This window comes from Lissotriton helveticus, chromosome 3_1 (assembly GCF_964261635.1).
Source record: "Lissotriton helveticus chromosome 3_1, aLisHel1.1, whole genome shotgun sequence".
NCBI lineage: Eukaryota > Metazoa > Chordata > Amphibia > Caudata > Salamandridae > Lissotriton > Lissotriton helveticus.
This window is the reverse complement of record NC_136061.1, coordinates 848,691,426-848,718,997: the sequence shown is the minus strand read 5'-3', so window position 1 is coordinate 848,718,997 and position 27,572 is coordinate 848,691,426. Positions and strand designations below refer to the sequence as shown.

The following is a 27,572-nucleotide window of genomic DNA, read 5'->3' as shown; positions in this document are numbered from 1 at the left end:
GCTCTTGTGAATTCTCCTTGTATTGCATCTGAGGTGCAGCACTGCTTTGTTTAGTACTTTCTCCACATTGACAAGCAAGTGCCACCCTTGATTACTCTTGTAGTGATGCACAGTTTGGCAGTAAGAAATCTTTTTAAACACCTCCTTGGCCACTTTATGCTGCTTTTTTCCTCTGATTTCAATTCTTCTTTTTCAGTCAAAATTATCCTGCGCTGTTACAAAGCCAGAACATACCTTTAGGGTAAAGCTACTTGTAGTGTCACTTAACTTTTCTTTTTAAACTGAAGTGCGTGCGCCAATTTAGGGAATAAGGCATTGCTTTGTAGGAAGCAAATAGTGTTACTCATTGTGTAATGCTTTGCATTAATGAATTTGAGAAGCAATTTCTGTTTCCTCCAGGAGAAGGAAAGTCACAAGGTGGGAAGTAGGAAAAAGCTGATAGAATAGGCGAACAAGCCACCATAAGACTGCTTTTGCCTTTTACTTGTGTGCCATATTGTGCTTTGCCTTCAGATATGTAGGTCCAATACACCACACCGCCTGCCATAGTAAGCTTGAGTAACATTTTCTTTTGTTAATCTTTTGTTTCACAGCAGACTCTTCAACCCAAGGCTCAGCTGTGTCTTCAAAGGAGCCGAAGGAGACTGATGATCCAATGGCTGAAGCAGTAGCACTTTGTTCAGGTTCCTTCCCGACAGAAAGGTAACAAACATGATAAAAACATCAGGCAGCTAATATTCCCTGCAGCCTTTCACATGGTGGACTGCAGCAGAAAAGTGATGGAACTTGATATTGCGCCTTTTTTTTTTCTTGTGTGCTGTTGTGGATATACAATAGGGTTTCTAACAGATACACCTACTCGTAGATTCCTCATCTAAGAAGTTTCTATATGTAATCTCTGGATCTGAAACCTTTTTGAAGATGTTCAGTCAGGACACCTGATAACATACACACCTCACCCCAAGGTTCTAATGTTGCTTGCCTGAAATTGTGTGGTTATTTTCAAGAAAAATATGATGTGGCACTCCAGTGTTTTGAGGATTTCTGTATTTTTCTTATGGGGATTTGAGGTTTAGCTATAGCTTCCAGCCAATTACATATTCAAGCCATGAGAGACCGACTCCAGTCAGAGATGTGTGAGATATTTGGGCTCCGATCATAACTCCTGTGACTCAAACTTTCACATGTACCATTCTCTGTGTCTAAATCTGTATTCAAAGCTCAAGGTGAGCCTCCCAAACTCCTTTTTTTCCTTCTTTTTTTAAAGTCTTCATATATCTTGTAAATATGCTTTAAATTCAAGGATGGAAGTTTTCCGCCTATCACATGTAGCCAAGTGTTTAGGCAGGGCTTCCGGTCACTCCTTACGGAGAGGTGGAATGTCCTAAGACTCCAGAAGAACTTCCCTTAGGCTTTATTGTGAGAGGGCCAACCCCAATCTTGATTCTTGAAATGTGGTTGCGCCTCTAATAACCCCAATCCTTGGGGACTATTTACAGCATATTTTGTCATCATTGGACCCGACAACACTAAATAATCTACACCCGTGCCCCCCCACTAACCCAGCATACGTGAATAGGAAAACCATAAAGCTATATTTCAGAATTTTATCATACCTTAACTAGTGTAAAACCCCTGACCAGAACATTTCAACCTAAGTCCCAGAACTCCTCTTATCCCAGATTTCCCAGATAATAGTTTTCTTTCGCTTTGTACCAGCGTGATCCAAGTTTGCTACCCTTTGGATGGAATGTATCCATTCATCTTCGGTCGGAGGACATGCTAAGATCCATTTAATGCACAATTCTCTTCGTGCCAGAAGTATTAGAGTGAAAAACAATGCTCTGTTTTTTTGTTTAAAAAAACCCGTTAGGTCCCTTGGCAGAATCCCAAATATTATATAGCCACCGTTGTTAATTTTATTTCCAAACCCATAATATTTGAAATGGTCTTATATTTTCTTCCAAAACGAATATATTACCGGGCAACTCCAAAACATATGCACCTAATTCGCTTTTTCTTTTCCACATTTTGGGCACTTCTTGATTTCTTGACTACCCATTTTCGATAATTTCTCGGGTGTCCAGTAGGCTTTATGTACTGTGAAGAGGTGATTTTTTTTTTTAAGGGTGCAGCATTCACATATGACCATACAAAAGACATAGATACTTGCCCAATTATATCAAGGTCTTCATCCGGCAGGTCCTTCTTCCAAGTCTCATTGAATGTGACATGCATATCTTCTCTGTTTTGGTCTAGTAACCAGTACCACTCTGCTTCTTCTTTAGCTTTTGTTTTATAGGCGCAAATTGTTGATGCCAGTCCTAAATTCCCTTGTAACTCTTTGCCCACCGATCTTGCCTAACTGCTCAACTGATAATATTTACACTTCGAAACGGAGTCCTCACAAACCGCCGAAAAATGGGGCTAGGAAATCAGTTTTGCTTAAAAATCAGTTGTCCCCAGGTAGTGATACCGCACGTGCCAAGGGGGGTTGCAAGGACGTCTTCCAGATATAAGGGTGTTCCAGGGGAATCCCAGACGGGAGCTGCCTCATTGTAGTATAGAATTTTTAAAAGTCATCTAACATGGTACCAAAGCTTTATAGCAGAAACAATCATCTTTAATTTGACCTTCTTAAAGTATTTTGGGTGCCCGAATTTTAATAAGGAACACCCCGCTTGTTGGAAAAACTCTGCTGTGAGGGCTTTATAAAGTAGAGAAAAGAATTTGCTTTCCAGTAATAGTTGTCGAAAGTTTTTTAAATGGAAAGCGCAAAAGTATAAAAATAGATCAGGGGTTGCTATGCCGCCGTAAGCTTTTTTCTTTCTAAGTTTTTTTAGGGAGATTCTAGTATTTTTGTTGCCCTGCACCTTTTTAAACCACACTTTTGGAAAATCTAGGAGAATAGAGTTAAACAGAAAGGTGTACTTTGGCAGGATCGACATTTTTCAGTAGATTTGATTTGCATAATAGTGATAGTGAGAGCCCGCCCCCATGATTGCAACTGTGATCTGACTTTTTTAGTGATTTTTTTCAAAATTAACCAAAGCTATTTTTTAAATATTATGGACTTTTTGGATGCCCAGATATCTGATTTCTTTCATTGTATACGTACTCATATCATTGATGTTCCATTTCATTAGTTCAGTTTTTTGTTGGTTATACTGTACCCAGAAACCTTGCCAAAATTCTCTAATTTAGACCATCTCTGGAAGCGATCTTTCTAGATCGCTGGTATAAATTATGAGATCGTATGCATATAGCCCAATTTTTTTTACGCAACGGTTACAGCTGAATGGAATGATGTTTTGGCACTCTCTCAAAATACACGCTAGAGGCTCAATGTAGATATTAAAAAGTAAAGGGGACGAGATACCCCTGCCTAGTGCCCCTACCTATTTGTATTAACCTGGTTAGTTTCCCATTAATAAGAATTTTGGCAGTAGGGTTGTTATAAATGGCTTTGATTGCCAACAATAGATTTTCGTCTAAATCAAGATGTTGAATTACTTTAAACAGGAAAGTCCAGTTGACCCGATCAAAAGCTTTGGCTTCTGTGAAAGGGATTTTATGGGTCTATGCCATGTCTATCGCTGCAATTAGGTCATGGGTCAATTCACTGAGTTGCCTCCCTTTCATAAACCCTTTTTGGTCTGGGTGGATTAGGCTGCCCATTACTTTATTCAGGCGTTTGGTGATTATCTGTGAATAAATCTTGTGATCGCAATTTAAAAGTGAAATGGGTCTATAAGACTCAGAGTCTAGGATTTTTATCTGGTTTTAATAAAAATTATCGCGGCTTCTTCCCAGGAAGCCGTGGGGCTCAGACCTTCAATAAAGCAAGAATTAAAAAGTTGAAGGTGGAAAGGAACAAGTTTGTCCCTTAGACTGATATAAACTTCGATGGGGATTGAATCTGGACCGGCCGCTTTCCCCCTTGTTAGAGAGCTAACCGATTGAATTATCTCTTCTTTAGATATGGGGAGATTTAATTGTTCTTTTTCATCTCCATGTAGGGAGGGAAGAGCTATACCTGACAGAAATTTCTCCATTCTAGCTTCCTCAAGTGGAGTCTCATCAGTGTATAAACTCTGAAAGAACTGGACAAAGGCCTCTTCTATTTTGGAATCATCCGAAATGATGTTACTAGTACTCAAGCATCGGAGGACCCTAATCCAGTTTCTTGTTTGGTCTACCTTGGTTTTCCACGCCAAGAGTTTACTGCAACCCTCACCATACTCATGATGTGATAACTTACTGGCCTCCCCCTTCTTTTAATTCGAATTTCTAAAAAGTCAACAAGCTTATGTTTCTCGATGTTTATATCTCTAAGAAAGTTAGAATTCCCCTGATCTTGTTCTAGCTGCTCCTGCAGCTTCTGAATATCCGCTTCCGATTCTTTGGATTCCTCTTTAATCTTTTCGGCCTGGAAGAACGATGTAGCTATTAAAGAGCCTCTTAAGTAGGCCTTATATGTATCCCAAATTATTTAGGGGGATGCTGAGTTTACATTATTTTCAAAAAAATCCTTTGTCTCCCCCTTCAACTTTTCAATTACTTCACCATCTTGTAATAATACTCGGTTAATTGTCCATCTCCGCGGGGGAGAACTTGCTCCCACTTCCTGTTCTAACACAACTGCTGAATGATTAGAAAGATGTTCCGGGACATGTCTAACTGAATTAATGGTTCTGCTTGTGGCAAAGTCAATTAAAAAGAAGTCAATTCTGGAGCGATGTCCACACTTTTTGTTATTAAAGGTGAACCTACCACCAAATGTCTTGTGTTCCTTGAACTTCTCTCTCCAAATATCAATAAGCCCGATGTCTGACATTAATTGTCTCAAGGCCATTCTCATTTTTTGAGTATTAGAACCTACTCTAGTTGATGTAGAGTCTTGATTTGGGTCAAGTACCATATTGAAGTCCCCCCTATTATAATGTGCTCGTTTATATTTGCTAGGTGGAAAAGTAGAGTATTTAGGGTGGCAGGGATGTCTAGGTTTGGCCCGTAGTAGCTTACAAAGGATGTCCACGTATCATTTATTTTGACTCTGGCGATAACCCACCTTCCCCGAGGGTCTACCGTATATTCCCCTAACATAGCCTGGGCTGATTTATTAATTAAGATGGCGACTCCTTTCACTGTACAGGATTGTGTTGTACAGACGCAGTGTTCAATCCACTTATGCTGTTTTACAACCCCCTCCCACTCCTCTTTAAGTAAGTGCGATTCTTGAACCAAAATAACATTACACTCTGACAATTTTAAATATTCTAATATTCTTTTCCTTCTAGAGGGAACCCTTAACCCGTTGACATTCCAAGACATGGTTCATATTTTATTTATCTTTCCCTTGTTCATAAGAGCCGGCCCGGGACATTCTGAATTCCCTATTGTCATTTATATTCTAACAGATAACCCCCAAAGCCTACATACCACCCTTGACATTAAAAGAATAAATGAGGACATTTTTTTTCTTTTTTCCCGCTTGCTCCCCCACCCCGTGTATGATCTTTTTAATTTTTCCATTTTATATATGACCCACCCACCCTCCCCGGGGGAACCCTCCCTTGCTTCTGATAGAGGTAAGATTGGATATTTCTAATTTTGGCTCTCTCTGATCTGGCACTAAACACATAGATCTATTCATTTGGATGTGCTCTGTATTTGCTCAATTAATACATTCGCTTCTTCCGGATCCTTAAAGTTAAACATTTTATTGTTCAACATGACTTTGAGAGAGGCAGGGAAGTGTAAATTTGCTGTGGCACCCAATCTCTCAGTTCCTGCATCGATTTCCCTAACTCCCACTGTTTGTCCTGAGTTATATGGGAAATATCTGACCTTATACGGAACGACCAATCTGCTCTCTTATACATCCCTGCTTTTAGCCCTGCTGCCAAGATTTTCTCTTTGAGTACATAGGTTTTAAAGTTCACTAAAATCCTTCTTGGATTTCTTTTCCCTGGTCTTTTAAAAAATGGGTCCCGATGTACTCTTTGTATGTCATCATCCAGGATTTGGTTCTCAATTTTAGGGTGTAATTCTGCAAGCAGGTTGATTATAAAGGTTCTGATGTCCCCACACTCCGTGTCTTCAGGAATATTCAAGAGCCTGATGTTATTTCTCCGTTCGGTATTTTCCAAACTTTCCATCATTTCCAACAACATTTTGCCGCTTCTCCTTATTGTTTGAATGTCCCATGTATTTTCATCTACTTGCTTTTTAAGTTCCTCTACGGCTGACTCCACTTCCCCCTACTCTTTCAGATAGCTTGTTCATTTTAGCCTCTAGAGTCTCACAAGCCGTTTGTATTTTCAGTTGGTTACTCTCGGAGATAGCAAATTTATCTTACTTCTTTTAAGAGAGTTGTTAGTAAGTCCTCTGTGCCGGGGAGAGCTCCCATGCAGCTTGTTGATATTGGGAACCCCCTTGGTTCCGTCTTGTCTGTTACAATTAAATTGTCTCGTAGGGGGTTTGATTGTATGCCACCACAGCTGTTGACCAGGATCGCTTCCCCAGTAGATTGAGTCTCCATATTGTCTTTTTCTTTAGAGGGGGGAATGAGAGGTACTAACGCTAGCACCAACATCAGTTTGAAGAGCCAGGGGATCAAATCTGTTCTTTAGCCCTATAGGCTCTATGGAATCCATTGATGTATTGGTTATAGGCAGTGTATCTTGGACTTTGAAATATGATCTAAGTGAAGGAGTAACACGTGAACTACCTGAGCTTGCTTTCGAATGTTTCTTTCGTTTTTTTGTACCAATAGGAGACTTTCCCGGGGGAGCCTTTTTATTCTGAACCGGGGCTGAGTTTTTGGGTACGTGTTGAGATCTTGGTTCTGGATGTTGGCACCAGGTCTCTATTGTCCGTCTCTGGGGGTGACCGGTTTTGGCCCCAGATATCCCTACTTCTGAGGGTATATCTATTTATTTTATTGAGTCCTGTTCCTGGCTCTTCTTGTCTTTCCTCCTCGGCTCCACCACGCTCTACATTCAGTTTGGGCCCCCAATCTCGCCCCTTCCTCCTTACTGGGGTCATCTGAGGAGGTCAAGCATTGAGTACTCTTTTCTTGGGTCTAATAGATCACTTCCCACACCCTCAATCCATTGACTTTCTATACTTTTAATTTGTTTTATTTTATTTTCTTTATTTATTTTATAGGGTGGATAATTTAGTAACCTTTTTGTGGGCATCACTCCTGACTTGGTGACACAGCGCAAAAAGGTATAGGGAGTCACCCGACTCTTGTCACTCCTGAATCCAATCGGCGGATGCAACTCTCCTGCACGAGATTCGCTCTGCCGCTTCCAGCCAGCGTCCCCCGCGGTGTCGTTTCCCACCTGACTGCCACCTCTATTTTAATGTTACGGTGCTGAGCCTGGAGAACCCGGCACCTCACCTTCCTTCCGGGCATGCTGGAAACTCAAGGGGACTCCTAAGAAACTTGTCCTCTAAGTTGGGGAACTGCCAAACCCCCCCCCCCCCCCCCCTAGATCTCCTAAGGCTGCTCACCCCCCTGCCAAAAGACTCGAGGGGTCCTCATCAACCACTAACCCCCAGCGCACGTCCACAATCCTCCGCAGTCACCCAAATTCCAACCCCCTCTCCTCCTCCACCAATTTAAACTGTACACGAAGACGACGAGTATTTGATGGGTTCTATGCACTATTGTGCAAGATGATAAGCCAGTGTACTGCGATATCCCCCCATAGAAGTAAGAGCCCAATCAACCAGGAATGCCAACACAATGTGCTCTGGCTGGAAGACACGTCGGCCTCCAAATACATCCACTAACCATCACACAGGGGGAGCAGAACACATGAAGGGAGCAAAACAAATGAAGGGAGCAGAATACACAAAGGAAGCCCCAGCAACAATCCACCTCACAGAACCCAGAGCAAAAGAAAACATGCACAGAAAGTATAACTAGTTGGAGGGGGGTCTGTCTCAGCAGTGCCCGATACGAAAAGGGAAGCGCAAATTGCCCAACCAAATTCCTGACTGAACGGTCCTCTGCCCAAAAACAGTCCGTACCAAAAAAAAAGACAAGCCTACCAAGCCCTTTCCTTCCAGCAGTCCCGCACCACCGATCCAGCACAGTAATCAGACAGAGCCTCGGCGCCTCACCGGTATGCGAGAGCTCCTTCCCATCGCGTTCGGCACGCCCTGCCCGCGTCTGCTTATGGATGCCTGGAGTGCACCACCGCCAAACACCTTCTGGATGCCGGCTTCTGAAAAACACAACCCGCACCGAAGGACTTCAACGGACCAGGAAACGTTCACACCATCCAGAACCCTTCAGAAGACAAACGTTCAAAAGTTGAGCACATCCATTATTTTACACTCTTTGTGTTCCCCGGCAGAGAGAAAGCCTCCGACCGCCGCTAACCAATGGCCCCCATTTTCCCAGAGCCTCCCAAACTCTTGTGCGAGTAGCGGATGTTTATGATGATCAGGTCCTCTGTTGTAATTGCTCAAGGATATGACACCTCTTCTGACTCAGTTACTGTTTGCTGGATGACCGAAGTAGAATTGTCAGGAACTAAGCCGTACCATAGATGTTTGCTCTATAGATGGGTACTTGGGCTCATTGCTGGATCCATGTGTTACCAGTGCTGACACCACTAACTGTCCCATCACCGTCACCGTCACTGGAGGCATCAGTCTTCGTGTCTGTCGGCTTATTTTAAAAAATCTAAATTATTTTAAATGGGTCTGCTCCTATCTCATGACGAGAACAGGGTAAAGGATGTATTTAGGCCTGAAGTGTTGAGCAGATTTTCTTCTGTTATATAATCCTCACCCTCCTAGGAGTAACACTAGGAGCATTCAGATCTTCTTGATATGGAAACAAATCCACTTGCTTTAGGAAAAGTGCCCCTTTGTGTCATGGTCACGCCCACTATTTGCCACTGGTACTGATATTTTTTTACTGATTATTTTTTTTATAAACAGATTTTTATCGTTTACAAAACAAGACCTGGTCTCTAACTCTTTCCGTGCTCATGACTGCTTCACTCCATCATGAATCATGGGCGGCGTGTGCTCATGACTGCGTGGAGCCGTCATGCAACTGCCGCTCCGCCCATGCGGCACTAATTCCCCGCCTCTGCGGGCACATTAGTGAGGGGGCGGGGTCATGACGGCTCTACGCGGTCATGAGCACACGCCGCCCGTGACTCATGATGGTGTGGAGCTCTCATAAGTATGGGAGCACCACGCCTATCCCCTAGCCCCACCCGCGCCAGAATTCGCGCTGCTGCGAAAAGGCTCATTCAACCATAAAACATACGCGTTAATCCAGCCTCCTGATAGTCAGGTCTTCCTCCCCTCTGGTTGGGCCGGGTATGGAGAAGTACTAGCCCAGCAATGTCCAGGTATCATGCCCAGTGGAAAGCATTCACAAGTGTGGATGCACTTCCAGGCAGAGGTCCCAGAGTTACATGCTGCAAATCAAACTATAATAAACAGTCTAAGCCCCCGGTGTATGCCATGGCTGAGTCAGTTGCCTTATCAGGAAGGAATCTATTGCTATCGTAGGAGATACAGCATTCAGATGGTGTGGGAATAGTGTCCTATGCCGTTTCATGTTTTTCTAGTCTATTGGACTCTCCTCCAAGGTCTCATACTAAGGAAAACTACATGGCTTCAGAGCGGAATTCCACATAGTGAGCAGGTGTGCTACTTGTGGTATTGGGGGGTATCCAGTGCCGTCTCGAGGGAGGAAGAATCTGGGTGCTTCAGCTCCTCCACTAATGCCTCCCACGCCCTGGCAGCCTCCAAGAATCCTCAGCCTCTTCTGAACTCCCTCAGGCATACAGCCCCCTCATAATCTGCCCAGTGTATGACCTCTCTGTTCCATCCCTCTACGGAGGGCCCCCTCTGTGATTTCCAGTGTCTGGCACTCTCTCTTGGCCAGCAGGAGGGCCAGGTCCTGGAATCTACTGGTCACTTTAGTCTTGGAAGTGTGTGGGAACCAATTTAGTAAACAATGCCCTGGTATACAGTGAACCTCCCTCTAGGTCACCTCAGCTAAGGTATCTGTCACTGCCCCCCAAAATCTTCCCAGCACCAGGCAACTGCAGAACATATGAAGGAATTCAGCACCTACCTCCTCGCAACAGGGGCATTTAACAGTTTTTGTCACAAAATACCTGTTTATCCGTCCGGGTGTGAGATTTACTGTGAAGTATATAAAAGTTGATCAGTTGAAACCGGGCATTCCTAGATTCTCTGGGGAAGTGGTCCACTAAGTCATCCGTGACTTTTTCTTCAAAGGGGAAACCCAGACCTCCCCCCACAGTAATCGTAAGTTATCAAGTGCGGGTAATGTCTCGCCCTGAAGCCGGCGGTATAAGCAGGTGACTGCCTTATATGTTCCTGAGGAAGCTATTAGATATTGAGCCCCAAGAGTGTAGGTTCAGAAAGCCCTTTCCCCCAGTGTTGGTGAATTGCTGGGGTGAGGGCCCTATGTACCAAAGCGTCCCTGCGGCAAATCAGAACGCTCTCAGAAGTCCTCAAACGATAGAGTGCCATCCTCATAAAGTGCTCCGATCGTTGTTGCTCCGGCCGCCATACATTCCCTCAGCCCATGCAAATTTCCCCCTGTGAAAGTACCAGAACAAATTCCAACAGAATTCCTGGGGCGTATGGTTGTCTAGTTTTCGACTTCTGTAGGCTCCTGACCCAACACTTGTGGAATACTCTAAATTCAGAACGGTCTTTCACCCCCATGGCAGGCACCCGCAAAACAACGTGGGATAGGAGACGCAGACTCCGTACAAAGGGGTCCAAGTGCTCTGTCCTGCGGACCCTTCCTGCCCACCCACTGCATGAGCCACTGCAGCAGCGCAGCTAAGTAGTAACTCTCAAAGTCCGAAAGTGCCAGGCCACCTGCTGCCTTAGGTCTCTGATGGGTGGGCAACTCTTCCAATCATCTTGAGGGGGAGGGTTTCCGAGAACTGTGACACCTCTGATAGCCTTCCCGACATTGCCCTCCAGAAGGTCTGCCGGATCATGGAAGATTTCGACCCGTAGGTACAGGAGGCATCTGGATTTCCATACCACTTCGCCCTCTACAGCCAGTCTATCTCTACTCGCTGCAGTAGGAAACAGACGTGATTTTCTCGAGTTAACTAATAGGCCTGATACTCTTCCGAGATGTGCAAGTAGCTCGCTTGCTCCTCCAAAATCCTCCCTCCCGGTACAGAGGAAAAGTAAAAGGTCGTCGGCATATAGTGCAATATGGTGTTGCTTACCCATGACTTCCAGACCCCAGTAGCGAATCCCAATTCTGGCTCGGCAGGCCAAAGGCTCCATAGCCAGTGCAAACAGTAGGGGCGATAAGGGACAACCTTGCCTAGTACTCCTGCCCATCTGGTAGTTGTCAGATATCGTTCCCCCCTGTCCTTACTCTAGCTCGAGACTCCGTGTTTAGTAAGGCAGTTCATTCCACGAAGCTAGTACCCAGTCCGAATCTTCGCATCACTCTAAAAAGATAGGGCCATTCATGGCTATCAAAGGCTTTTCTATATCAACCGCAAAGATTGCAGCCTCTTCCTTACAATATGAATCCGCTTCCAACACGCAGAAGTCTTCAAACATTAAGGGCCGTATTACAGCCTGGTAGGTTTTTTGTGTTTGTTCCCGACAAGGGAACTGATGTACTGGTCCTTGTTGTTGAAATGTCGAGTTTTCTTTTTACCCATGAAGACTGGGTTCTAGTGTATCGTAGGGACAGGAGTATTTTTACATCTTTAAAAAGGTAAATCGTAATATAACGGTTAAGTAGACGTGAAACTATTGTGTTAAAGGAAAGAAGTGGAATTTGTGAAAGGGAAGTGGTACCTGATTGGTCTTAAAGCAATGCTGGTGTTGTATGGTGTGGCAAAAAAGGAGGGGAGTGGGTGAATTGGCACCAAATTAAAACCCTAATTGAAAGGTGTGTGGAAAAGACACAAACTGCAAACTACTCCTTCCACTAGGATTAGATAGTGTGTGGGTTGTCAACTTGGATATACTGTTAAAAGGTATAATTGACTAGTTTCCATTAACAGGGCCCACAGCAAGAGGGGAAAAGAATGAAAGAACCCCTGTACTTGAAGGGGGAACCCTTCCTTAAAGTGTTTGTGAGAGTATGTCTTATTTATAGAGAGCCAGTTCCAGGGACTACGAGGGTGCTGGTCAAGGGGCGACTCAGTGACAAATGTATGTTCTTGTAAGGTTTGTGCCATTGGAAGACTGTGCCCTAGAGGATCTCCTGCATATTTCAAAAGTTCAGGGAGTGCTGTGTTGTTGGTCTGTGCTGGCGCATACACAGACTCGCTCTGGACAACTCGTGACTGCTAGTGACTTATACAAGCCTTTATGCAAGAACATTAGAAAAGTAAAGTGACTTTCTCTTACCCTGCAGTGAACTTCATTATTGTACTAAAATATGCTGTGGGCAAAATGTAATTCGATTTGACATCCTTGTAAATTGTTGCGATGTATATTGCAACAAACCTCATCGAAGTCTGTGTCCAGTGAGAGAGCTTTGCATTAGATGTTTCAAACTGGTATACCTTCTTTTACCATGTATAGGTACTTTTCTTACTTCTTTTGAATCCTGTTCTTACATTTTAGAACTTTGTGGTTTAAAATCTCAATCTTCAGAAGCTCCACTTTGAGAGTACTTTTGAATTATTTTGAAGAATTGGTTTGAAGGAAGCTGCCTGATTTAATTTGAAGTATTGAAAGCTCTGGTTTTGACTGAATGGTAAATGAGCTGTTTTTTTCAGGGAGGAAGTAGAAGAGGAGGAAGACGAATTTGATGATTTCAAGCTTTTGCCTGATGACAAAGGGCTCGACAGTGAAGAGGTGAGGACTCCAAACCGTGCAAGCATGCATCAGGTGTCTTCATATTCTGATGAGATGGGGATTTAGTTATATGGAAGTGATTTGCAGGTTGATGGGGTGGTGGTAATCTGTGAACATTTGTTAAATTATATTGAGAGAAGACTCAATTTTTCCAGCATTGGATTCTCCCTAGATTCACATCCTTTATTTATTCCTTGATGTCCCGCTGGGATCCCTTGGTAGTCCGTGTTTACATAGCAGTGTAAAGATAAACTCAAGCAACATTGAAACATTAATTGAGCTATCTATGCTCCTCATTGAATGGCCCAAACTTCGGTTAGTCAGGTAGATGGGCACAGAGCTACACTCCCTACCAGAGGTTTAACTGCTCAGATTTTCTACAGCCCGTCCGGTGAATAGATGGGAATGCACTCTGTCTCCTTTTTCCATTAGGTTTCTGTAGGAAAGTGCCCTTTCTGCATGGTTGCCCCTAACATTTTTGCCTTGATAACTGATGCAATTTACCCTGAGTCCCTGCCAATCTGGTTCCCTGGGCCTGTGTTCTTTCCCTAAACTGTACCCTTGTTTCCACTACTGGCACAATTCTAGCCTACCTAAAGTCCCTTCTACGGGGATTCCTATGGAACCAAGGGCATGGTAGCCAGGGAAAGGCCTCTGAAGGCTACAGCATGTATTGTGCCACCCTCCGAGACCTCTCACCACAAACAAGCAGTACTGCCATTGCAGCCTGTGTGTTTTGGTGCAGCTAAAAGTGAAGAGTCGACATGGCGCACATCTGTGTGCCATGCCTGCCCAGCACTTAATGAGGCCTAGGTAAGTCACCCTTAAGACAGGGTGCTCTATACCTCATGTAAGGACCTATCTGGTTGAGCAGACATGTCCCTTTAAAATATAAGGCATTTGTTAGATATTATAAGTGCCCAGTAAAGCCATCCTGAGTATATGGTCTGGAAACTAGTCATTACGAGTTGTGTGTGCCGCGTGGGCTGTCGAATCTGGCAACGCATGAGGAATTGGGGTCCCATTTTTAAGGGATACCCTGTCGCTACGCCCACTTGTGTTTTGGTTGAAGTGTTGGTTGAATCAGGAGTTAACACTTAATCATCTGATTTTAAAAGAGTGTATGTCCCTAGATAACGCATCTCGTAAACCGTGGCTTAACTATATTAGAAGTGGCTTTGAAGGGCTTGGGCGTGCTGATTTATACTCTAACCCAGAAACTATTGTTAACAAGCATTAGGATAGCCAATAGGTCTCGCCCTTGGGACCTTATAAGTGTTTAACCATGCAACAGTTAATGTTGTTGCACCAAGGATATTGTGCTGCATAACTACATACTTATAAGGTCCCAAAAGCGAGACCTATTGGCTACGCCAATGCTTGTTGGGCAGAGTCATGCAGACGTTTACTTGGAAACCGCGTCACAACAAGAAGTTAATGAGCTTCGCCGATATCGTTTGATGATTCCATGTATGCTCTTTGTTTATTTTGTGTCTCGGGCAAAGAGAGGAAATGCCGGGTATTGAATAGCCTCTGTTTTCGGGCATGCGGAGAGATGGCGGAGTGGGTGAAATGCTCAGTCAGGCACGCGCCTGCTCCTATGGAGTACTGACACCAAGATGGGCGCCGGCACCAGGGAGGAACAAGTCGGGGGAGCACATCTGGATCCAATCCGGAGACCCTTTGACGGCATGAAATGCTCCTTCCCCGGATCAGGGCTGGAGGTTCAGCTTGAGACCTGCGCTCCCAACATGGGTTCTGCTTACCTCCTGTCGTGGCCCTTCAACGCCGTTCCTCATACTCTCCACTGTAAATGCGTTAAGACATCGCAAAAAACACACCAACGAGCACAACTTGACGTTTTCAGCAGCTTTGGATTTTGATCCAAAATACTCTTCAAAGTGCACAGTTTATAATAAAATATTTGGAGCAAAAAAAAGTGCACTTTTAATTAAACCTTCCGTCAATCACGTTGGATAACGACTCTGTAATAGATAACACATAAATACAATTTTAATAATTGTTACACAAATTGTAATATAGACAGGATTTATCTACTTGAGTTAAAAAGGCAAACCTTTTTATCATTCAAATAATAATGTTGTCTCGAAGCACAACCGTAAATATTTACATAGCTAAGCACTAACGGAAATGCGTCTTTGCGCCTTAACGATTCTTGCTTTTGTCACCCAACGTAATAGTACTCATATTATCTGCTATAGGTGAAAGCTGAGTAAACAGTTTCGCAGATATCCCAAGCAGGCCCTACACCCACCAATCTATCAAAGTCCATTTTATTTTGGGCTTTTAAAATGCACTTTTCTCCTCTGTTAAAAAGCAGGATGTTTGTGGTTCCTGGGGTTCAGTTAAATTACGTGTTTTTCTTTATTGTTTTAAAACCTAACAGATTTTGGTTATCTTCCCAAGAAACAGACCTGTGCTTGTTTTCTTTCCCCGGTTTCTCTGCTTGTAGCCTGGAACAGACGGTGCTGAAACAGAGAAAAAATGCATCGAGGTTGGATCCTTTTTGTATTCTAAAATATGTCTCTGCCTCTCCTATTAAAACATACAAATTATGTCTGGGACATGGGGGTAAGAAAAAGGCAGGGTCACCAAATCCTCATTGACGCGCATCGTGTGGTATTTGGGGATATTGCCTCTGCAAAGAGGTGAGCAAGGCGTAATTAGACCACTTAAAGAGCTAGCTGGCCTCAATCAAATGCTGGCCGATAGTTTCTTAAACAGCGTCTCTTGGTAGTGCTGTGGGCAGGTGGAGTGGGTAAAGGGGCCTGCAAACCGTCATCTTGGTAAAGCTTTATACTAGAAGGGCAAAGGCTTCCTCTGTCCTGTGGTCTGCTTTTACCATTAAATTAAAATCTAGTCTTTGCTTGAAACTACTCCAAACTCAATAGTTCGAGAACAGAATTATTTTCAAGTCAAAATGCTCCCATGGGAGCGATCACTAGGGTACCCGGTTCCTTTAAAATGGGGAAATGCTAAAATCCTTACTTCCCAGCTCAACGAAATGCCACCCCAGGGGGGGTTGGAGTACAGGACATCTTGAACCACCTCCCACCCCATTATCTTCCTAAAATAACCCTTTGTAAGCATGCTGTAACCGCTCTTGTGAGAACAAACTGTTGTGCCGCACCAAACAAGCCATGCTCTCCCCGGGGGCCTTCAAGGCGCTAGAACATCGGTGTCCTCTGTTATAGACCTCCGCTGCAGTCCAAGAGCCATCGATGTGAGAGCTCCAACCAAACTTTTCTATTTCTTTACTTTTGGTATAATAGCGGCACTCGCACTTAACTTCTAACATTAAAAGTAAAGCGCGGGTGCCTCGATTATACCAAAAGTAAAGGGGAAAAAAAGCACGGTCTGCCGATTTGTTGTCTTTATGGGGCCATGTGTTTGAAACACATGGCCCCATAAAGATAAGAATCCTTTTGCGACGCACACTGAAGTCAGACAAGCCCGTCCAAGTGGGCCGTCTGACAAAGAGAACAGTATACGTCATCAAAACCTCTTTCCCAATGTCTGGCCACCGTTTAGCTTAAACGGTGACGCCGGCCAATGGGAAAGAGGGGCGGGGCTTAAAGCCCGATACTGAAGCTCCCCTTAAAACATAAAATCTCGCCAGCGAGACTGCGCATGTGCGCAGCCCATGCAGGCGAGACCTAAAAGGGACGTGGGGCTAATCAGGGAATCCTTCCTTACACTCAGGAAAATGAAAAGGGACGAGCGGGAATTTCTCAAACTGAGTGTTTGCACTTTTTTAATGCTCAAAACAACTCCTTATACCGAGCCTTATCTCCTGGGGTCTGTATCCCTACATGAGCATTTTTATTGACGAGGTTTCGTATTAATCTTTTTCACCTCTTGCTAGCTAGGCCCAAAGGATGCAGCAGAGGTCAAGTGCTAGCACCCTGTGGCTGCCACGGACAGTCTCCACAGGATTTGCTACACTTTATGCTTTTTTGTAAATTTTTTGCGATTCCTTGTGATTTTTTTGTCCCTATTTTAAAAAGGATGAATTTTACCCAGGCTCATCCTGCCCTCCTGTATCTTCAAATGTTTAAAGAGCATTGTATTTTTTTTATTGTGGGTTATCTAAAATCTACAGTGAAAACCAGGGCCTGCTTGGATATGTAGCCATTGGGTTAATAAATGATTAAAGACCTTAGAGGTTGAGGAGGACCAGCTTATCCTTGCAGGGTAAATCTAACTAAGGGAGATGCTCTTATGGTACTATGTTTTCAACTGTTGTAGATCATAATGGGAGGTTGTGCAATGGGTTCTCTTCATATTTTAAAAAGTGGGCTATTTAATGAATTGTTGTTTTAATGTATTATGGTTTTTATGCAACTTTTATGGTTTTATTTCTGTGAAACAGGATAGTTTGATTTGATTTGGTAATTACGAGTTTCCCAGCACCATAATGGCGTTACTGATTCCAGGGATGTTTGTATCAAACATCTTGATATAATAATCCTGCACTGCTTCCAGTGTCAGATGTATTACTCCCTGCACTCAGGGGTCCCTTCTAGAGGGGACCCCTGACACAAACCAGCCTGTTGTGGGTTTCTGACTAGTGATCACCAGCCTAACACTGCAAGACTTTTCTGGAGCCCTGGGTGGGATATTCTCTCCCTGGGCCTGGAAACAAAGCCTTTCCTGAGCGAGTTGTTCACACCTCCCCCAGGTCAGGAAGAGCCATCTGTGGCAAGGGAGCTTCAGAGGCATTGTTGCCTTTGCAAAGTGACCCCAGCCTCTCCTGTTACCAGGACGAGGCCCCCTTACTGTCTCACCCCCTTTTCGGTGGGAAAAAATGGTACCAGCCCAGAAGATGTGCCCTCCTCTGCCAACCTCACCCCTCAGGTGAGGGAGGCGAGGTGAAGCCCACACTTAATTGCCTGCCCTCTTGCAGATGGCAGGCACCATCCAATCAGTAATAGGGATGGTCCCCACGTGGGTTGTGCACCCTAAGGGTGTAGTCACGCAAAGGACAATAGCCAATTGGCTACTAAAATGCCCCCTAAATACATTATTTAAGAAGCAGCTCTGAACCCAGACCTCAGATTCAACTTGACAAGGAGGAGACCGAAGAGCTGTGCTGCAGAAGGAGAGCATGACGACAACTGCTTTGGTCCCAGCCCTACCTGTTTGCCTCCTCTTTCGGATCACAGCAAGCTGGGATTGGCATGTCCTGCAGACTCCAAGAACCCTGGGGCCCTTCCCTGCCTTCCCAAAGGACTCCAATCCCCTGTGGACACTTGATTTGACCAATAGCAATCCAAGCCAGGACTTCAGATTCAGCTGGATCTGCGAGTCCTCACCACTCTGCACCTGACGCCCACATCCCAAATCAGAGTAGCCCAACACCCCAGTAAGGTTCACCATGCCATTCTGATGTGGGTCAAGCTTTGGATGACCTCCTCAGACCACCTCCTCGACGACTGCAGCCTCATCCTGAAGGGTCCCTGTAACTGGAACTGGTGTGAAGAACCCAACACGAAAAGACCCCTCCGCACCCCCAGCCCCTGGGTTGGGAGGTGCCCTACCGAGGGTGTCCTGGTGTTAAGCAACTGTTCACCTTCCGACTCCAGTCGTTGATTCCCTTCGTCCAGTATTCTGGCTCCAGCCTGCAGTCCTTTTCTTCGACCAACAACCTCCCTACGAAAGCACTGGGCTCCCAAAACCTCCTAAACTCCCCCAGTTTTTTCCCACTTAAAGCCCTGTATAGCGCTATTTGTCACAAATAAATGCTTCAAGGGTAAGCCACATATTTATTTTCCAGCATCGCTGTCTTTCATGATCAAATGTGACTCTCTCCTCCTCTTGGGAGACTTCAAGGTATAGTTAGATAGGTATATTAAAGTACTTGTGTAGAAGCCCGGAGCAGTTGTCTCTCGAACGAAGAGAAGCTCTATGTTGATAAATTTGATTGATGACGTTGGGGTCATAAAAGCAGGTGAAAAGGCTACTTGTTGCCTGATTGTTTTTTTTTTTTTAATAACAAATTTTATTAGGTTATTTTGCATTATGTGGGGCACAAGCCCTACAGTGACCTGTATGAATAAAATGATATTATTTGCATCAGTAACCACTTTCATGGTAATAAACAATACCTGCCAAACATGCAGGTACAACAATATAAACATTATGCAGACAGTTTTCGATCTCCACAGTAAGACACATGATACAACGGATTCAAAATATATAGCAGAGCAGCAATATTATATAACGATACAACACAGGGTGATGCCCATCAGGGATCAAAGGGTGCCACTCATGGATCCACCTCCGGCAGGGTGGACAGGTCAATTCCTCGATATGTGGCCCACCGTGTCCAGATCTTACGATGTTTCATGGGGCAGCCCCGGGTCTCAAAGATCACGATCTCTGCCCCCATACATTTATCTAATTCATTCTTCCGTTTGCCTATGGTCGGGAGATATGTCGCCTTCCACCCCTGCGCAATATCCCTTTTTGCGATATAAAGAGCATATGCTGTTCCTCGCCCTTACTATCGGTTCCCCTCAATATCGTCGGTGGAATGTAGTAAGAAAAGCTGTGGGTCAATCAAGTGGAAGCACCCATGCCAGCACTTCATGAAGACATGACCGAACCCTGTTCCAAAAGGGCTGCATAGCTGTGCAGCTCCACACTGTATTTAGGAATGACCCCTCTTCTCTGCCGCATCTCAAACATGTAGGGGACTGGATGACACCCATCCACCATAGCCGCACCCTAGTGTAGTATACTCTATGGAAATATTTGAACTGGATGAGCCGGAAGCGTGTGGAGACTGCCGCACCCCTCGGGCTGGCGATCGCTTCAGCCCATTGGTTAATTCTGGAATGTCAGTCTGCCAGGCAAGTCCGGTCTTGTCAAGGGTGGTGGGTGTGTGCGTTGTCAGTGTCTGATATATTTGTCTACTCTTTTGTAGACTATTAACAGGCGGCCCTCCAAGGGCTGGAACTCGAGGAGAGTCTCCAAATTGTGGATCTGGAGGTGAGAGCGTGGCAAAGCTGTAGAAATTTGTAGAATTATGACGTGGAGACCGAAGTCAGTCTGTAGTTGTTGGAATGATTTTAATGTGGTGCCCCGTAATACGTCCCCAAGGGTCGAGATCCCCACCAGGTCCTATCCCCGGAACCTGCCCAAGGCAGTCGCTGTTCGAAGGTGTGTACCCTGCCACAGGGGAGTTTGCTGAGTAAGTTTCCCCTTCCACCCTATTTGTCTGGTCTTGGCTCTCCACAACTGTATGACAACTCTGCCTGCCGGCGGTAAATGCTCTAGATGTGCGGAGCTATACAACAAGTGAAGAGGGACCTGCTCCATTGCGGCGTGCTCTATGGCATATACCGGATCTGTGGGGGAGTTATACCACCATTCGTTCACTGCAAGGATGTGAGCGTCCACATGGTAGGAGTAGATATCGGCTGCCGCTATCCTCCCACAGTACGTAGATTGAGCACAGGTGTGGAGTGCCACACGAACCGCCCCGCCGCCCCAGAGGAATTTGTTTTGTATGGCATTAACTTGCGCAAACCATGCGTGAGGGAGAGGATATGGAAAAGTTTGGAGGCGTTCTGGCTGGACTATTCCCATGAGGCACAGGGTCAAGACTGATTTGCATTTGGCCTGGTCTAAACTGGAGTAGCATGTTGAGCAAAAGAATGATGGATTTAACCCCGATCTCTTGACTGGGGGTGAATGTTTTGTTTTGATTTGTTCTACATTCCGTCCATCAATTGTGTGTCTTTTGCTTTCTCGTCCTAAGTGCGCCAGGTATGCCCAGACGTGGGTCCTGGGCTCACTGTGCCACTGGAATCAAGCTATCCTGGCTGAAGAAGGGTGAAACCCCGAAACCGGTCCTGGGATGCTTGTTTCCGGTCCAGGGAGGACCTGGCTTGGCAGTTTGGGCTGGACTGTTCCCATGAGACACAGGGTCAAGACTGATTTGCATTTGGTCAGGTTTAAACTGGGGTGGCATAGTGCACAAAAAGAATGATGGATTTAACCCAGATCTCTTGACTGGGGGTGAATATTTTGATTTGTTCTGCATTCCGTCCATCAATTGTGTGCCTTTTTGGTATTCGATCCGAGGCAGAGAAACCATCTTGAAGATGGCCGACCGCCCGTAGAGGGAGAGGGAACGAGGGGACCATATTGCCGTTTCATTCTTAAGGCCTGTTAACAATGGGGTGATATTGTGCACCCAGGAAAACCTTGGGGCATGGGGAGATGTAGATCCCAAGATATTTGAAACCATCTGTAGCCCCGGAGAGCTGTGCGGCCCAGGAATCGCGGCCGTGGTGTCCACATACTGGGAATAATATGGATTTAGCGGGATTGGCGTGAAGGCTGGTGGTGCCTCCAAACACCCTAAGAATTTCTAGTATAGGGGGCCCAGAGTACCAAGGGTCTGTCATGAAAAAGAGAATTTCTTCTGCGTATAGCGCTATGCGATCCGACCGTGATCGGGACCAATCGAACTCCCTAAGCACCGGGTCGCTTCTGACCCAGGCCGCCAGAGGCTCGACCGCAAGGGCGAACAACAATGGGGACAGAGGACAGCCCTGTTGGGTACCTCTCTGGATTGGGAAAGAGCGTGATTGGTGTCCCGCGATGCGAACCAATGCCGTCAAGTCGGTATATAACACGCGTGTATATGTCAGGAAGCGGGGTCCAAAACTGATCTCCTCGAGCAGCTGAAAGATATTCCCAGCTCAGAGAGTGAAAGGCTTTATCGATATCGGCTAAGAGCAGGGCAGCAGGTCGAACCAATGCAGGAGCAGCGGCTATGGTGTTATGGACTCACCGAATATTGTGTCTGGTGGCTCTCTGTGGCATAAAGCCGAACTGATCGGGGTGGATCAGGTCCGCTACACACTCCCAAAGGCGATCTGCCAGGACTTTCCCTAGCAATTCAGATTCAAAATTGATAAGGGAGATAGGGCGGTAAGAAGAGGGGTCTTCTGGAGGTCAGCCAGGTTTGAGAAAAAGCACAATTTCTGCATGTCGCCAGTCCTCCCGCAGACTTGCCAGGTCTGTGGCTTCCTTGATAGTCGCCAATAAATGAGGCCCTAAGAGGTGCATGTGTGGTCGGAAGAATTCCATAGGGAACCCTTTGGGGTTTTGGGACGCAACCAGGTTGTAGCGCATATAGGGCCCGTCAATTCTTCTAACCTGATTGGAGTCTCTAATTGTTCTCGGATAGTCTGGGAGCTGTCTAGGCAGAATGTCCCCCAGGAACTCCGCAATGTGTTCGGCTGAGATCTGCTCTTTTTGGGCATAAAGGGATGCAAAGAGCCTCGCAAACTCACCAGCAACACCCTTCAGTGTTGTATATATGAACCCATCTGGACCCCAAATAGTGGGTGTAACAGCCGGGGTGCTATCAGCTTGGCACAGTCTGTGGAGCATTTTGCTGGATTTATCACCCCACTGATATATCCGATGTTGTGACGCCTCCCAGATCCCTTTGGCTTCGCTCAGTAGATACTGACGCAGCTCCTGCTTTGTGAGCATTAGATTACGGCGAAGGATGATGCTAGGGTTTGATCTGAGTTGGGAAGATAGTCACCTGGCGCGCTTCTAGGTTCTCAAGCTGATCTTGACGTGCGTGTTTCTCTTTAGTACAGTAGCTGATTACGGTGCAGCAGATGGTCGGCTTTAGGGCCTCCCAGAGAATGTTACGAGAGGGGGCGGAGGGACCGTTATCTGCCAGATAAGTAGTGTTCACAGTGTTGAGCATGTCCTCATAGGTGGGACTACAGAGATGCCAAGGAGACATCCGCCAACGGAATGGGGCTTGCGGGAGCATGTATGAAATTGCATGGTGACTGGGGAATGGTCTGGGAGTCCGCAGGGTTGGCTTAGTACCTGCGAGAATCTATGTAGAAACAGCAGAGGGACATAAAAATAATCTAGTCGGGACTGTGAGCCATGGACGGCCGAAAGATGTGTAATTACGCTCTGTAGAGTGTAATTCGCGCCATATGTCGGCCCATCTCAAGGTCGAAGCTAATGTGTGCAGTTTTAGTTGGGCCCGGTGATTGTGGAGTGTCTAAGTTGCGTTGTCGATCCAAGGGCCCCATAGTGTAATTTCAGTCATCCCCTAGCAGGGTCAAGCCTGTAGGAATAGGTCCCCACTCACCCAAGAGTTTATCAAAAAATGTGGTCCCTAATGGAGGAGGAGCATAGATACTGCCAATGGGGACCTGTTCCCCATACATCGTGCCTGTGACAAAGAAAACGGCACCCTGGATCCGCCCTATGTGCTGTGTATTGAAATTGAACCATGCGGTGAATAACAGCCAACCCCCTGGAACCGCTAGTAAACCCTGCGTGATAAACATGATAAAAGCCGAATCGGCCAAGGCAAGTGACTTTTGTACCCAGTAAATGGGTGTCTTGTAAAAGCAAGATATCCGCCCGTACTTTTTCGCTTGACGTAAGACTGCACCTCGTTTCACCTTATTCAATAGACCTCGAACATTCCACGAGACCACTGTTAGGTCACCAAGGGGGGTTACATTACCGGGTAGCATTGAGTTCTAAGTAGGAGATGAATAGGACGAGGAGATCTGCATCGTAAAGGCATGTCTGCATGTAACTTAAACACACTAGTATTTTAAAACTACATTCCCCAAAAATAAACACCCCCCACCCAATACTGCGAAAAACAAGGAGCATTTGTTGCGGTGCATAGAACAGGAGACCCCCAATGGGGGGGGACCCCCAGCTCCCGCACCAAGGGTTCCCTTCCCACACTATAACCCTATGAACACAGGGGATGCAAGAAGTCTCTGGCTTAGCCCATGATCCAGCTCCCACGCCAGCCCAGAGAAAGCAATACAAATATAATCTAACAGTTGCAGTGCCCTAAAACTTGCTGTTTGAACGCTGAAATGGCCCCGGAATAGTCAGGGCGGTCGCTCCGGGCTTGCTGACATCCTGTCCGATCCCAAACCTCGCCGCTTCTGAGACTTATTGCGTCGCAGCCGTTGACTTCGTGAGCTACGAGAGGAGTCTGAGTCTATGGCAGGCGGAGAATTCGCTCTGAGTCGTGGGCATTCAGCAGTCCAGGTAAAGACAGCCTCAGGGGGTGTCGAAGAAAAAGGACGTGGAATTATATATTACACGCATCGTGGCGGGGTATAGCAACATATATTGCACATTCAGTTCTGAGTCTGCGCTTTGCAGCCGTGAAGGATTGGCGTTGTTGTTGGACCAGGCTCGTGTTGTCCAGAAATAGGATGTATGACATTACAACGCATGCTTTTACCACGCATGCCTTTACAACTCGGTTTTTACAACGCAAACCTTTACAACGCATAGCGCTTTGGGGTGCTGGATAGTGAATAGTTTAATTTACTATTCCAACTCCAGTCCCCGTGGACACTAGGGAAGGTGTTGGATAGTAAATTAAACGTATTCCCTATCCTAGAGCGCCCACCAGCGCAATGCGTTGTAGTGGTTTGCGTTGTAAAAGTTGCGTCGTAAAGGCACTGCGTGGTAAAAGTTCCGTTGTAAAGGATGTTTCCCCCAGAAATACCATGATAGATTTGGATTAGTGTCTAAACTGTCCTTATGAGTCCTGGCATGTCGCAGAATAGCATCATGGTCGGCATAATTCAGGATCTTTGCAATGACTGGCCTGGGGGCTGTGCCCGGGGGGCTGCTGTGTCAGGGCTCCACCACGAAGGCCAAAGAGAGGAGATCATTCGGTAGGTTATCCGTGAGCCACTTAGGGATGCAGCCCTCCAGCAGGCCTACAAAGTGTAGATTGTTCCGTCGGGCGCGGCCTTTCGCATCTTCCACCCTAGATGCCAGTTCTTGTGTTACCAACATGAGCTTATTTACTTTCTTTTGAAGGGAGGTAACCGTATCCTCCACTGTGGAGACCCTCGTTTCAGCCTCGGTGATTCGGTGACCTGCTTTGCGGAGGTCTTGACGCAAAAAGGAGACCTCGGACCCCACTGCGCCGATCTTTGCGTCCAGTCTATCTCTGGCAATGTTAATCGCCGTGAGAAGGGCCGCATTATCAGGAGCCGAGTAACTTCCATCTCTACCCGTAGCACCCCCAGTAGATGTGGTAAATTGGTTGATGGTCCCTTGTTTTTGGCCGGCCCCACCCGGCCTGTCCTTGCCCATCTGGAGGGATGAGCTGGGGCGGCTCAGCTGCACAATGGAGGGAGCGGGCAGCCGGGACACCGGGCCCACGCCTTCGAGGTAGGTAGTCTCTTCAACGAACAGAGGCAGGGATGGCTAAAATTGTGCAGGCCCGGTTTCGGGTGCATCGATGGACGCGGATAAAGGAGCCGCCTATCTAGTCAGGATCGGGCAACAGGCAGAGCAGAAACTACAACCCAGCGCGCTAGGCCAGGCAGTCAAGTCCTGGGGAGCCCACCAAGGAGGATGTCAGTTGGGCCAGCCAACACCAGCCAGATGTAAGCACTCGGCGGTGCTGGAATGTAGATCACCCCTCACACGGGGCAGCACTTGGCCATCAGCAGCAGGGCGGGATAGCTAGTGGGGGCCCACACAGATCAGCAAATCAAAAGGGAGAGAGAGGACTAGGTAAGCCAGTCCGGGTCCCCTGGTTATATGTAGAAATATCAATATAGGACTAGCTACGTTGTATTAAGTGGAACTCAGAAGGTACATCTGCGGGCAAACCCTTAGGTTTGGACATGAAGCCCTCACACACCAACCTAGTTGGTGTCATGCTTCATCATCGGGCCCACCACAGTGACACCGAATGTGTCCCGGGTGTGCTGCGACTCCAGATTACTGAGGAGCTGGTATTCTTGCTGAGTGTGCAGTGCTAGTGAGAATGAGAGTGAAAGGTTAAAAGCTATACAGGTGGTCCCAGTTCCCGAGGGTAAGAGGTAAATTTAATACCTGGGCCCCTGTTAGCAAGATAAAAAGGCTGTGGACGATGTGGAGTGTATTAAGAGCTCCTACGTCCTTGTGGTCTACATGTTTCAGCCAGGCCTTTTGATTAAAACTGGCTTTCCTCAGGACCAATGAGTATGTGTGAGTGATGGTAAACTATATTAAGTGACAGTGTGTGGTAAAAAAGTGTTGCACTCGCTAAGGTGCCGTACGTGTAAGAGGGGGATTCCCTCTACTTTACTGTACATAAAACACAAAGACAATACAGACATACAAGGAGAACCAATGAGAATGGTATATACCAAAACACAACATATGGCCGACTTCTAGTGTGCGTGAGCGACCTAGAGCGGCAAAGAACTTGGCCATGAGTGGTTGCCATGGCTAAGGTGAACTATGGCGATAAAATTAAACGCGGTGGCAGTGGTGGGCTACACAGCGAAACAAGCATAGCGTGAGGTACAGGTAAGTATGGTACATAATTCCTCACACTTGCTACTTGCTGTTAAAGCCTCATGGGTCACTTGGCAGGGAGGGAGAGGAGACCCTAAACGTTGTAAAAGGTCATAGTTAGGATGGTACCTGTGGGGAGAAAAATGCTGCTTACCCAGAGCGTCGTGTAGAGATCACTCGTTTACTCACGGTATTTCCGATCAGCGTGCTCCTGCGACCTATCGTCCTGCTCCAGTGTCCCGAGTGAACTGTGCATGGATCAGGTAAGGGCTTAAGTAGCCGGTTCAATAGGTATCACCTGGAGAGGGGAGAGGGTGCGGTCGCGCTGGCTGGTAGTGCGCATGCGCTGGTAGCTAGCGGCACTAGCGCTGCGCATGCGCAGTTGTAGCGCATGCGCGATGGGAGGCGTTGGCACTATTCATTCGCGCATGTGCCTCGGTACCCGGAGTGGTACAGCATTGAATTAACATGTGCACTCTAGTGCGTGCGCCATGGGGGGGAATTAAAAAGGCCCGTGAGGGACCAGTGAAGTTAAAAAAGCAACAATAGCGAATGGAGGCGTCTGGGCAAACAGGGCAACTACAGAGTAGGGACAGACCACGAGTCTGAGCGCAGACAGGGATACAGACCACTTACATAGAAGCGTTTTATCTCGCTAGAGCATTCCACGGGATAGAATCATTGAGCCCCTCTATATGGGTAGAAAGGCGATAAATCCAGCGTTGCTCTTTAGAGAGCAGAGTTTTCTCATCGCAACACGAAGGTGCGAATTGTTCGATGACTGTCCAGGTGAAGTCGTTAGGGGTGTGATTTTGCACGATGAAGTGTTGGGTTAGCTTGCTGATATTTTTGCCACAGCGCATTGTGCTCCTGTGCTCGGTCATCCTGGTTCTGACTTTTCTGGTAGTCATACCGATGTATCTCAGACCGCAGCGACAGGTGATAAGGTATATTAGGTTAGACGAGTTGCAATTAGTAAATTGCCTTTGTGTCCAGGTTTTGCCAATTTCAAGTGACAATGTTTTGGAAGGGGTAGTCAGGTGGCAGACGCTGCAATTGTAACACGGTTGGTGGCCTGTTAGTTCTGGTAGACCCCATGTATTCAAAATTGTCTGGCCTGTTAGTTGTGTCTTTCTGGGTCTTGTGGAAACCAGCTGGTCCCTCAGATTTTGTGCTCTCTTGTATGCGAACCGGGGGGGATCCCAGTTCCTTGTGCCCGAATTGATGATCTTCCAATTTTTACGAATTATGCTGGAGACCTGGTTTGAGGCGGTATTGTAGGTGGTGACGCAGGTCATCAAGGGAGTTTCTGGTGGTTTGACAACAGTTTCAAGGAGGGC

General features: G+C 46.3%; 1 protein-coding gene across 5 annotated transcripts in view; it reads left to right on the top strand.

The window, feature by feature from the left end:
• Positions 1-27,572, top strand: part of CLSPN (claspin) — a 449,296-nt gene that overhangs the window by 363,734 nt on the left and 57,990 nt on the right. For 3 of the 5 annotated variants that reach the window (XM_078681154.1, XM_078681157.1, XM_078681156.1), the window contains exons 16-17: positions 594-702; positions 12,792-12,870. In XM_078681154.1, coding sequence (XP_078537280.1) covers positions 594-702; positions 12,792-12,870 — 188 coding nt within the window. The remainder of the gene's footprint in view (positions 1-593; positions 703-12,791; positions 12,871-27,572) is intronic. The other 2 variants (XM_078681155.1, XM_078681158.1) reach the window with 1 other exon arrangement.